Raw genomic sequence first — 13,709 nt, forward strand, 5'->3', positions numbered from 1 at the left:
GCAAATCTGCACTTGGAATGTGCGCACGTTGTACAGAATAGGCGCAGTGTTCGCTTTGGCGGATGTACTCAAGAGGTACAAAGCCGATATTATTGCCTTACAGGAAATGCGATGGAATGGGACTAGCGCAAGTAAATCAGATGATTAAGCCCTGTATTATAGCTGCCATGAAACGAGACATGAATTTGGCTGTGGATTTGTGGTTAACAGGAGAATAAAAGACCTCGTCTCCAGATTCAATCCAGTAGATGAGCGAATTGGTACAGTCCGTATAAAAGCGAAGTTCTTCTACATCAGTCTCATTTGCGCCCATGCTCCGACCGAAGATAAAGGTGAAAAGACCAAAGACATATTTTACGAAACAGCATATGATCGTTGCCCTGGCCATAACATTAAAATTCTGCTAGGAGATTTTAATGCCAAAGTCGGAAGGGAAAATATATTTGGCCCCACCGACGGAAAATTCAGCCTGCATAAAGAAACATCAGACAACGGCATGAGTTTTATTGACTTCGCGGCAGCAAAAAACTTGGTATTTAGCAGCACCAAACCGAAGGCTTTGGTGCAGGTACATCATCCTGTAGAGATAAAGAAGAAAACCTGGGGGGTTACTCTGTATTGCGTTGCGAAAGCCAGTGCGATGCGAAAGCTAAATGCGTTAAGAGTGCAATTTGGTACTTTGTATCGTTCACGCAAACGCATTCGCAAAATAAATCGAAAATAGGGCAACACTGGCACCACAAAGTAAACAATAACGAAGGACGACAAAAGGAAACGTCAAAAAATTGTAAATAAAAACATATTTTTATGTGGTACGAGTGTTTTTTTAAAAAACAAAAATGATGAACCAACTAAAAAAAAAATTTTAAGAGATCGATCAAATATACTCTACCTAAGTGAACACGGGTATGAAAATAGAAGTACGAATAATGTGACAAACGTTTTCAAATATTTAATTTTTATAAATTTTTACAAAATTTTCGTCTCAATAAAGATGCGTTTATGTTTTTAATAAACGCTATTAATGACCTCGTCGTTCCAAATAGATCCACAGCAATTCCAACTCCAATAAAAGTGGCCACTGCTTTGAAATTGCTTGGACAAGGTGGTTATTAACACCAACCTGTAAATATGCACACATAGTTTCACATTTTATATATAAAATATTACTTTTTTCCAACCAGCGACATCTCTTACAGGAGGTCCATCTGAATTAAGGTCATCATCCAGTTTTCTCTACAAATTTTTGGCGCGTCGTTTCGCATTTGAACTCTGCAACTGGCCCCTTGCCAAATCGCTGTGTTGCAGCATAAAATCTACTAAAGTTTGGAACTGACGGTGCTGAGTCGTAAACTGTAACTTTTTTTGGCTTTCACCCAAAATAATTATCAATTTAGATATAAATAAAAACTTTAATTGTGCTTACTTACATGTTTTGCTTCATTTGCGTTTGCTATTTTGTTAACGCAAGATATTTGCGTTTAACGAACGAGTTTGACATGCGTTTTCGTATTACAGATTGTGGTGATGCCACATTTGCGTAAAGTAGATGCGAAAGGAGATACGAAAACGAATTAGAGAGTACCAATTACGCGATGCGATACAATTTTTCTTACGCATCGCAATACAGAGTAACCCCCCTGGTGACAGATACAGACAGCGTGCTGAGGATCTGGAAGGAGTATTTTGAAAAACTTCTGGTATCAAATAATAGCAGTGAAGTGAATACCCCAGAACCAATAAAAGATTACGGTATAGAGTGTAACCACCTAGCCAAGATGAAGTCAGAATTGCAATCAATCGGCTGAAGAATAATAAAGCAGCAGGTGTCGATGGGTTACAAGCCCAACTATTAAAGACTGGTTATCAGATGCTGGTAAGGAGCATGCACCAGCTGATTAGTACAATTTGGCTAGAAGAATGCATGCCCAATGAATAGAACCTCAGCATCCTGTGTTCTGTGCACAAAAAAGGAGACAAGACGATATGTGCCAACTATAGAGGAATAAGTCTCCTTCCCATCGCATATAAAGTGCTATCCAGTGTGCTGTGTGAACGACTGAAGCCAATGGTCAATGACATTATTGGACCATACCAATGCTGCTTCAGACCTGGCAAATCCACCATTGACCAGATTTTCACTCAGCACCAAATCCTGGAAAAAACCCTCGAAAAACACATCGACACATTCCATCTATTCGTCGACAGACTTATCCGTTCAGAGGTGTATAAAGCCATGTCTGCGTTTGGCATTCCTGCAAAATTAATTCGGCTTTGCAGGATAACTTTAACATGCACAAGATCAGTAGTTAAAGTCGGAAAGGACCTCTCGGAGCCCCTTAATACCGAATGAGGATTCAGACAAGGTGATAGTTTGTAGTGTGACCTTTTTAACATCCTGCTGGAAAAGGTCATACGAGAGGCAAAAGTGAACAGAAATGACACTCTTACACCAAACAACACATGTTACTCGCCTACGCCGATGACATCGACATAATGGGTCAAACATTGTGAGCGGTAACAGCCATCTTTGAACAAATTGAGAAGGAGTCTGCCAAAGTGAGTCTGGCAGTAAACGGCGAGAAGACCAAGCTGATGGTTTCAACGCGCAAGACGTCCACTAGACTCGGACCAACTGTGGAACTTGAGAACTACAGCTTCGAGTTAGTCAGAGATTTTATATACCTTCCTACCACCATAAATAAAACGAATGACATCAGTTTTGGAATTCGGAGAAGGATTGTGATGGCCAACGATGCTACTATGGTCTGAGCAAACAACTCAAACGCAAGGCCACCTCCCCTCCAGATTTTTTCTACAAATGTGTTGAAAAACGCTCTGGTTCCCTTCGCAGAAGAAAATATACCGCTTGTTTGGGTGTTTCAGCTTAAAAATAACCTCAAACATACACCGAAACATATCAAAGTATATTTGCAGAAGTCAAAAATCAGGAATTTATAATGATAAATACAATCTTCCGTCCTTTGGAAAAATTTTTGGAGTATAAAATATAGCAAAATCAAAACAAATTAAGAAACAAGCATCTTATAGATTCAATTCCTCCTAGGTGTGCTGTCGTAATCAAAAATAATCGATTACTAGCCAAATATACTTATTTAAAAGAAAAAATAAAAAATTTGCTTTAGTTTTGACCAAGCAAAAATTGGGTCTATTTAGTTTTCCATAGAATATTTGATATTTCAAAATAAATTTTGTGTTTATCAGGGATTTGTAATGGCTAACACCATTATCAGATCTTCGTCCTATGGAAAATGTTTCGAGTATCAAAGATAGCAAAAAAACAAAACAAATTCAGAAACGAAAATAACCTCTTCCCAAATCTTCAGGATGCGAGGAATAGTATATCCAAGGATCAAATTGAGTGTTTTATAGACTCAATTCCTCGTAGGTGTGCAGCCGTAATCAAAAATAATGGTTACGATGTCGAAAAAAAAATTAAAAATTTGCATTAGTTTTGACCAAGCAAAAATTGGGTCAATTTAGTTTTCCATGGAATATTTATTATTTTATTTCTAAATAAATTTGGTGTTTATAATAAATTACCTATTTATTACTGAAAAAATAGGCTTTTTGCAACTTCCAGTTTTGTGAGTTCATGATACCTATTTTTTCTTCAAGGATTGATTTTTTGCGGATTTTTGTTCATGATAGAAGGAAATGAAAAGAGAAATTATTTACGGATTTGGTATTCATGGTTGGGCTGATAAACTTCGGTCATCGTTCTCTGACACTAGATTTTCATTTAAGACAGTATAACTGGTAACTCTAAGTGAAATCGTGGAAGATGAGGAAAGTAACATGTCCTTGCTTCTATCTCCAGGTCTTGTGCGCCCTTTTCAAACATAATATTTTCCACAAATTATTTTCAGACAATAAAATAGATTTGTATGTCTTTATAACAACATCGTTTTTAACACTAGATTGCCGAAGGCAGTCATTTTGACCCTTTTTCAATTTCAAGTACAAAAATAATTGTGTATATTATGACCCAGCTTTTTAAAATTTGGTGACTTTTTGTACCACATAGAACTACGTTTATTAATCATACTAGCTGCTTCCTCCCCTCTTTCATTCCCCGTATTCACATGTGCTATACCTTTATTGCCTAAAAGCGGTCATTTTGACCTTTTGTGAAATATTAAATAATCAAACTACTTTTATTATTGTATAAAGTAAAGTTCTTATACGACCAGATCAGTACACCAACATCGAAACCCCTTTGCTACTCTAGAAATACAACGAACACACAAATCGGGAAAAATAAATTTTATATTTCCAGTCGATATCACTCTTAGAGTAAAGACTTCCTCTTTTTCGAACATTTTGTCCGCGCTCTTATTTTTTATAAGGGGAAACTCGAGAGCCCTACCACCGAAAACAAATAATAACAACGTTTTGTATGATTGTAGATAATGTAAAAAATATTAAAAAAATAGTTAAAAAAATTTCTTTACACAATAAAAATTCTTTCCGAATGAGGTCATTTTGACCGATTTTAGGCAATATAGGTATATACAAAATTCCCGTCTTTCTAGTGTTAACGTTATCCAAAAGTCCCGAGGAAAGCTCAGCCTTTTCTTTGATATCTTTTATAACGACTATCACGTATAGCGATTAATATCTCCGATTCCTTGACGGTTATAAACGATTTCGCCAGTAACAGTCATTGTAACAAAAAATCAAAATTTTCAATGCCCCCTCCCTCTATGCAAAAAAAAGAATGATTATTAATTTTATTGGTGTATATATAGGTATTTAGTATTTTTATTGTTTTACTTTTAATGTATTATTTTATATTAATAATAAAAACTATAACAAACGAATTGATATTTCATATATAGGAATAATAAAATGAAGAAATAAATATGTTTATTGTTTTTGTTTTTTGCTCAACACAATTAGTACTATCTTTTTATATTAATATATATTGGAACAAATACATTGTATTGTTTACTTTTCACAAAATTTATTTTCGTTATACATTAGAATATTCTTAAATATTTAAACACACATTAAAAAAAAAAAAAACGCTCTAATTATTTTTTAATGATATAAAAAATACATTGGTTTGTTATCTGTATACATGGTTATGGTTATGGGAAGGAATGAAATTATTTCGAGTTTGGAACATGGCATAGAGTTAAGGTGTACATCACAAGTTACTACATATTGCAGAAAATATGACGGAGAATTGAAAGATGGAAAAGGAAAAACAATTTGCATCTTACCAAACAAAATCAAAAAAGAAAAACGTTTACATTAACAGGGATAACAGTATTTAGAAATTGTTATATTTGGAATTTGATAAAAATTGTTTGATTTAAACGAAATCCTATAAATTGTTGCATCCAATAATTCTCACTCACATCATTGCTTTGTAACTACTTGAAACGGATGGCAAATTGCTGTTGTTTTTTTATGAAAATTCTGTATACATTTTGTATATATATCTATATTTTATATAACTTAGAAATAATCGTAATACATAATTTGATTAGTGATTTATAATATATTTATATATTTTCCATGTTTTTTTTGGTTAAAAGCTAATAAAAAAATTCCAACTACTTGACATTGCTACATTGTTTCTGTTTTCTTTTTTTCGTCTTGCATTTTCAACTGTGCGTATTAGGTATTAATATTCTGTATGCTGAGCTGCTTTTTAGTTATATGTGAAGTTATATAAAACTATATACATAAACAAAAATTTTCTCATATTTTTTTGGAATTCAAATGCGTGTGATAGAAAAAAATCAATTTTTTAATTTGGCACATATTCTGATTTTACGTATATTGTGTTCATGTTGCAAATATTTTGCATATACACATATTAGGGTATGAAGAGTTTACTAAATTATTACTTTTATTTTATTTGTGTATATACTGTTGATTAAGCAGGTAAATTTGAGTTAACTCTAGATTTTTGATACCTTTTCGGAGAATAATAGGGTGGTACATCGAAATAATTCAGTAAAGTATCTGCACTTTATATAAGTTATTATTGGGGATAAAATGATTTTTATTCGGTAGAGGTTCAGACACAAAACTGTTCTTGTTTCACTATTCTATCCAGCAGGGAGAGTCTATACGATATCCTACACAATTTCGATATTTGCAAAAGTGGGATTTTAGATTCACCTTTTAGCTCAGAATAATTCTTTACGAGTAGCCATCTGCAATTATCAGCAAAAACCTTAGACATCTGATTTACATGAAACTAATTTTGAACCGATTCTTGACATTTATATATATATATTCAAGTGAAAAGGGATCAAGTAAAAATAAAAAATAGATCCCTTTATGTGAAAATTTGAAATATAATCCTCAGAAATTTTCTAAAAAATTATAATAAATCTTCCACAGAGATCCTTTACACCACCCTAATATTCACATAAAATAATATTATCTCTCTAAATAATATACATAAACCAAAAAAACAAAGAAAAAAATCATAATTACAAATAGTTAGGAATTATGGATATTTATACAGTTGTGACGGATATCATATTGCTATTAAGATTATTGCGATCTGTAGATATTGCAGAATTTACGGCCACTGTTGCTGACATATTGGTGGTAACAAGATCAGTTTGTTCTATGCCTGCTGCAGTTGCAGCAACACCACCACCCCCACCGACACCAGTGGCACTATCTTCATGCAACATATTGGAAGGTTGTGAAGAATAATTAAGAGATGATTTATGTTTTTGGGCCGCCGCTTCCGCTTGGGCCGTATTAAATTGCAACTGATAATGTTGACGATATTTTTGACGGGAAAAGCTTAAGAAATGAGCTTGATTTTCTGGTGCTGTAGCTGTGACGTCTTGTGTTTTATTCATTTGTTGTTGCTGCTGTTGCAATTGTTGCTGATATTGCAACTGTTGCTGTTGGCGGCGTTCTTTGGCCTTTTCAATGTGTTTCTTACGCTCTTCTCTTGTCCAATAACGACCCGTCTTTATTTCAGACATTGTATCATCTTCTGTCGTTGTAACATCATCCCTCAAACGTTCCACATTGAGGCGAACGTTACGTTCTTTGATGACACGAGTTTTGGCCGGACGCCTTACTATATAACGTGTGCCGTCAGGTCGTCGTTTGACTTTCCACACCATGGCTTCTTCTTCGCCATCTTTTTTCACATTATTGCCGTTGCCATTAGCCGTTGTGGTTTCAGCTACTGTGGGGGAAGACTTTGGTATCTTATTGTTAAGCGATAAATTGTTTACCTCTTGACTGCTAACGAAGTGGTATTGACTTAAATTGGGCGCCGTAAACTGAGGACAGTGCACCTGATCACTACTATTCGCTGCCAATTGATGTTGATAATATGACAATTGCTGAGGAGTAGCAGCAGTCATCTTATCCAGGTTCAATGGTGTTTGTTTGATTAAATGCTGTTGCATCATTGTACTTCGTTGCATATTGACTGTGTCATTGTTATTATACATAATGCCAACACCACCACCACCAGTGGGTTTGCCACTTATGCCAATGTTTTGGTCTACCAAAGGAAGTTTGTTGGCACTTTTTGGACTTGTTATTTTATTTTTTCCTTGTGGTGACAACACCTTGTGTTGGCTGGCTAGCTTGTGCTGTTGCATTAATATTTGTTGCATTGCCAGAACATCATCTGTAGATGAGGTTCCAGCCAACGATGATATTCCGCCACCACCTGTTGTATTAGTGTAAGTTTCAGGGCCACGAAGTTTGCTGGTCAACACTACAGAATGGGGAGATACACTGTTATTGGAGCCACCGGTATTGTATGCACTTGACGAATTGTCCTGATCATCAACTTGAGAAGCTGGTAATGTCATTGCGGAACCAATACCTCCATCCAACGACGATCCATTAGTAAGCGAGGTCAATGTGCTGCGCATTGTACCCATTGAACTAATTTTATGGCGGCTTCTTAAACTCCGTCCACCACCACTGGTGTTGCGTACCGTGTGCCGCGGCAGTGCTGTATGACAAATACCATGGGAGGGATTAATGCCCAACCATTGGACCACACGCTGCTTATGTTGTTGCATTTGATGTTGCAAGGCATCGGTCACGGTTGAGGAGGAACATGAGGCTATGGCAGTGACATACACCGAGCTGTCATAGGGCGAGCAGTAAAACGGTTCGGATTCGGGATCTTCGGGAATAGTTTCGTAGATGTGTTCGGATTCATAATAATCACTTGTTTTGTTTTCGGCTGCGTTACGCGTCGAAGACGATATAGATTTCGTGGCAGTGTCCATATTTGAAACTACAGTTGTGGCAGTGGCTGTGAGATTTGTTGTGTTGCTGTTGTGTCTCGAAACACTAGTGGCTTTCTTATCGATTTTGGTGTTTTTAGGTTTTTCTTTAGTCATGTTAGTGGCAGTTGTATCCATCACCGCATCACCGATTGGCTCCTGCTGCTGTTGTTGCTCCACCTGGGACATTAAAGCCTTGTCGAAATCATCCACATTGTTAAGGCAGCAATCGTTACTGGTCATACAGTTGACATATGTCATATTATTCTCATCGTAATACTCCTCATCGTCATCATCTATATCATCCTCCACAACCAATACCTCGTCGTCATCCTCATTCGTAGATGGGTCATTGAAATCATCTTCCCCATACAAATACCGACTGACTAACAGTGTCACGGCATTGTTGTTCTCCGCTATTAATGTTTCCGTTTCTTCTCGGGTGGTTATGTCTTTGCCATTTATTTGCAGAATCTGGTCACCCTGTCGCAGACGGCCATCTCGACCGGCGACACTATCAGCGTGTATGTCACTTATATACACTTCAGTGACACTAGGTCCTACTCCATATACTTCATTGCCACTACCACCACTTCCTGCACCACCGTCCACTCCACTTTCTCCATACTCTTCGCCGTTGCTGTAGCAAACCGTAAGTCCCAACCGTTCATGGCTGTGGGTCTTGCGCAACGTAATTTCCTCGATGTCTATTTCCGGCGCCAAACTTTGCTCAAACAAATTATGTTCCTCTTCTATGAGGCGTTCTGTGTCCTTTTGGATGTTACGTAATTGTTCATGGACATAGTAGGCCATGTCATCGGTTTGGGTCGACTTTGATTGGCCACATACTTCGTCCGATTCCGTAGTTGGTAGATATAAATTCACTATAATTTCCATTGGTGGCCTCTGCCCCGTCGACGATTCATCCTGATTTGCATTAGTATTTTTCGAAGGTGTTCGTGCTGCCCCCTCAACATTTGTTGCAGGCGATTCATCACTGCTGGCATTCGATTGTAACTTCAGATAGCAAATTCTTTTACTTATCTCCGTCTCTTCGTTGTCACCGACTGGCGTCGACTTATTGTTCCAATAGTCCGCTTTGCGTTTTAATTGCAAAATAACATTTTCATCTGCGTTCTCCGTGAATAGTCGACTCAGTGCCGCAAAGTCTCTCTGCTCCTGTTGCAGTTGGCAAATATCTGTGTCATTTATTTTCAATAGAACAAAATTTAGATTGGCCGTCATCATCATCATCGTTCCACTACTCCTCCTGCTGCTGGTTCCCTACACCGACGACGACGACACACTTGTACGTGTGTGTGTGCGTTTCACAGATCAGATACCTGGCCAATACTAAAAAATCCTCCAAACTTTCTGTAGATGATTACAGACTTCGACTTCTTTTTATCGGCACATCTACAAAATATCCATTTTGCTTTTGTATTTTATTTGTTGTTATTTTATTTTCTTTCACTGGCTTTTGCAGCGTTTTTCACAATTTCCCAATTTCTCAACTTGGACGGATATGATAAATGTTCTATCGAAATAAATCTACACAAAAAACTTTTGATGTTGCCATTCGGAATTTTTTCGTCTTCAGATTTTTCTCCTAGTCGTACTTGGGTATGTATGTGTGTGTGCGTATGTTCGTTCACGAATGAAACAAAGAAAATAAAAGGAAGATACAGAGTTGCCATCATCGACAGAGACAACAATGAAAGTAACAGTTACCGGATCTGTTTGTTTCACCTTATGTGTGGCATGTGGCATCAACAGCATACAAGAACACACAGGGCTATACATATGCAATTTATTTATATTAAAAGGGGCCTTTATAAAGAAAAAAGGACTGAGGGAAACAAAACACAATGGGGTAATATCCATTAAAATCTAAATTAAAGGCAATAAATGTACGTAGTACTGAACGATATCGCTCTTTAATATATCGGTCTGTTAATAATAAATAATAACACCAATATATAAATATAATTAAAAATAAATATGTACTCTATTTCATTGTCATAATGTCACCATATATAGAAAAACCTCAAGATAACTACTTACAGATAAATGAAAAATTAAAGCGAGAAAAAAAGAAAATGAAAATTAAAGCCACTAAATTTGTATAAAGAATTTTAGAAATATAATTGCTTGAATCATACTAAGTAGTCTGGCTGTATTAACTACAAAAAATTAGTGATATTCTATAAAGCGGCAGGCAGGCTTTTGTTAATTTATGCGGCTTCAGTGTGGAGACGCCAACGTAAGTGCTTCACAATGGATACAAATTCAAGCCTGCCAAAATACCGTCATAATTGATTCAAGAGAATGTTTTCCTATGAATCCAATAAGCCACTTGACTAGCATCTGTCACGAAGGTCAAATAGAAAGAGTTATCGCAACAAAAAACTAGATTTATTTTTAGACCAATTGGGATCAAGGATTGTGCAGCCATTTAACAAGACTCTTTTTCTGGCAATGGCAATGGTCAACATGATATGTTGCACTTCTTTAAGTCCATATATATCATGGACACAACATATGCTGGTTGGGAGACTGCAAAATGAGAACATCAGCCATCGATAGAAGCAGCTAACATGGGAACCAGATTAAAAAATGTGTCTAAAATTATTAAATAAATAAAAAAATTAAATTAAATAAAGAAATCTGGTCTCCTGCCCTAAAGGACGACTCCCCAATGCTGAGGTGTTACGCGGACCGTGCCTATCAGTGTTTTTGGTTTGCAGTCAGGGTACCGACTATATTCTAACGGAGCCTGGTTGATACCTGGGCGCCTCAATCAGTATTAGGTTTAGCTACCAAGTCCTCGCCATGGTCGACAACTTGTCCTCCACTTCTCCAACTGCTATGGATATTAGCAAACTTTTAAAAAACCTCAAAAACAAAAAAATCTTCTACGACTGATGAAGTTGTGGTTGCCTTGGCAACCTCAGTCTTTCATTCTCCAAGGTCAAACAATCGATACAAGAACTCGACGCGGACACGGACTCTTCTTTCAGCGCGAATAGTTTCAGCACACGCTCCTCAAAAACAATTTTGAATGTGGGTGGGGAAAATTTCAGCACTACCCTGGGTGACATCAACAAAGAGTTTTTTTTAACAACAATTTCAGCGCTACCCTGGTTGACATCAACAAAGAGTTTTTTTAACAACCCAACACTCTGAATCTATACGCAACCTGATTGAGGAATATGACCGCTTCCGTCTAAGTCAGGAAAGTATCCCAACTGGCATATGGGACACCCCCATGAGAGACGAGGAGGAAGATTTTAATTCTACGATCATTAAAGTCTCCCCCTCTAGTCAACACGGGATGCCGACGGAGGCTACTGGTGATACCATTCCCTCAAAGACGGAATCTGTCATGCAGACGGCTGCGGCAGCCGATAGGCTACCACTGCTTCAAAGCAAATATGCAACAGAGGGAACAGTAGTCAAGAGTGGGCAATCCGAGGAAAGCTTGGAAACCCCGTTGATGACTACGATATACTTCTGGCAGTTTGTTTCTGTCAGAAGTATATCGGCCAAAATCCTAGTTCCATCAGCAGTCAACCTTTTGGTATAGCCCCTATATAAGGAAGCTCATTTTTCGGGGAAAAACGTCCATGCTGAAAATTTGCAATATAATTCCATGTTTTGTCCTAGCCCCAAAATATAGGTTCCCCACCATTTTTCAGCTTTTATTGACGTCCTCATGGTTTAACGGAAAAGCAAACCTATTTTAATTAACTTATTAACAACCTATGAACAGGTCTTGCGAATACAATTTACTATTTCCAGATATAGCTGAGTACGAAAATATACAACTATTATATGGAAAGTTTATTAAATCACTTTATACTACTTAAAATATGTGCCTTCCTGGTACCAAATTTCCCATCAACCCCAAAATTCACTTTCTTTTAAATCTTCTTTTTAATTCTCCGTTCAAGGAAATTTATAACGAAGCAAATTATTAAAAATCTGTTACATGAGGAGCACTGTGGGAAATGTGCACTTGACCTTCAAACATAGACGTGCAACATTTACACGTCAATTAGTTGTAAAATAAAACAGCCGGACAAAGGAATACGAATAAATTGCCTTTACACACTCAGAATTGAAAGCGCCAAGTAAATACGAATGGATGGATGCTACAAAACAGAAAACCAAAAACAACAACGAGAAGATTTTTTTCTAATTTCAAATAACCCCAACAACTAAGTGGATTAACAAGAAAAATAAACAACAACAACAATGCATTCTTTTTTGACCAGGGAGGAGGTGGAGGGTGCAGTTAGACAACAACACAAACAATTTATTAACACATCAATGGAGGCCAGCGTGAAATTATTGTTGTGTTACATACATGCATACCTATAATCGGTTAATGTTAAATGCAAATTTAAATTACGGCACCGCACACTGCGATGAATCAGAAGTTCGCCACATAGTGGGGGTGGCGGGCAGGCAGGAGTTAAACACCGAAATTAACAGGAAAACAAAAACACGGGAAACCATTTCGTAATCATTGACCTCTCAACTCAGTTTTTTTTTAATTAGTGACATTAACTCAACCCCCACCCCTACCCCAAAAATATATATATCCCAGAAAATAGATTCATCTACTTACGTTTGTGTGTCCACTTAAGATAGCACCATACGAATTTTTTACACAAATCACTAAATTCTATTTATCATTTAAATGCATTCACAATCGGTTTCCGCTTGCCGATATTCTGCAGCAACACTTAATGAATTAATAATTATTTGTTTTATTTGCAAAATATATCTATTTTCTGCAACGTATGTAACTTGAACTTTTGGTGTTTTCTAGACTTCGTTGTGTCAAAATCTCACATCTATGGCTACGCACATTTGTCCCATAAACGGCATTTAAATATCTACCGAATATTTCTAAAAATATAATGTTTATTTATATATATATTCTTGTTATTTCCACAAATGGACCGCACGATATCGTCGCAACTCCCAATTTTTTCCGATTTTCTCACATTGACAGAATTCTGATTGGCTTACTAATGTTGTTGTTTGTTTTGTTTGACATTTCATTAGGGGTATGCAGGTCGACAAATGGGCGTATAAGAAACAGCAAGTCGAAAATGTTCTTCGATAACTTCATGACATGTTCACACGTGATTTTTAACAAGCTTTTTCTGGCGCCCATATGGTCTGTTCCAGTACTTTTTTAATAGTAAATCTAGTAAAAGGGAAACATTTCAAAATTGCTCTCATTGTACAAAATAATTTGAAAAGTTCGGGAACGCAAATCTAGTAAATATGCCAAAATTAGATGGCAATACTTCAAAATCAACATAACAGCTAATCAGAAGTAGGCATTCCTGTTTACCATTTTTACTCGACCAAATTTCTAGAGTAAAAAGTTTACAAAGAGAACGCCATTTTGTTTTGTGCTCTCTTAAA

General features: G+C 36.7%; 1 protein-coding gene across 1 annotated transcript; it reads right to left on the reverse strand.

Moving 5' to 3' along the window:
• Positions 1–6,503: 6,503 nt before the first annotated feature.
• Positions 6,504–9,536, reverse strand: LOC133324599 (slo-interacting protein 1). Its single transcript, XM_061533435.1, has one exon. The coding sequence runs from the start codon at positions 9,516–9,518 to the stop codon at positions 6,504–6,506; it is 3,015 nt and encodes a 1,004-aa protein (XP_061389419.1). The 5' UTR covers positions 9,519–9,536.
• Between the last annotated feature and the right edge of the window lie 4,173 nt (positions 9,537–13,709).

The sequence above is a fragment of the Musca vetustissima genome, unplaced genomic scaffold, assembly GCF_032173495.1.
Source record: "Musca vetustissima isolate MV318-11 ecotype Yass unplaced genomic scaffold, APGP_CSIRO_Mvet_v1 utg13625, whole genome shotgun sequence".
NCBI lineage: Eukaryota > Metazoa > Arthropoda > Insecta > Diptera > Muscidae > Musca > Musca vetustissima.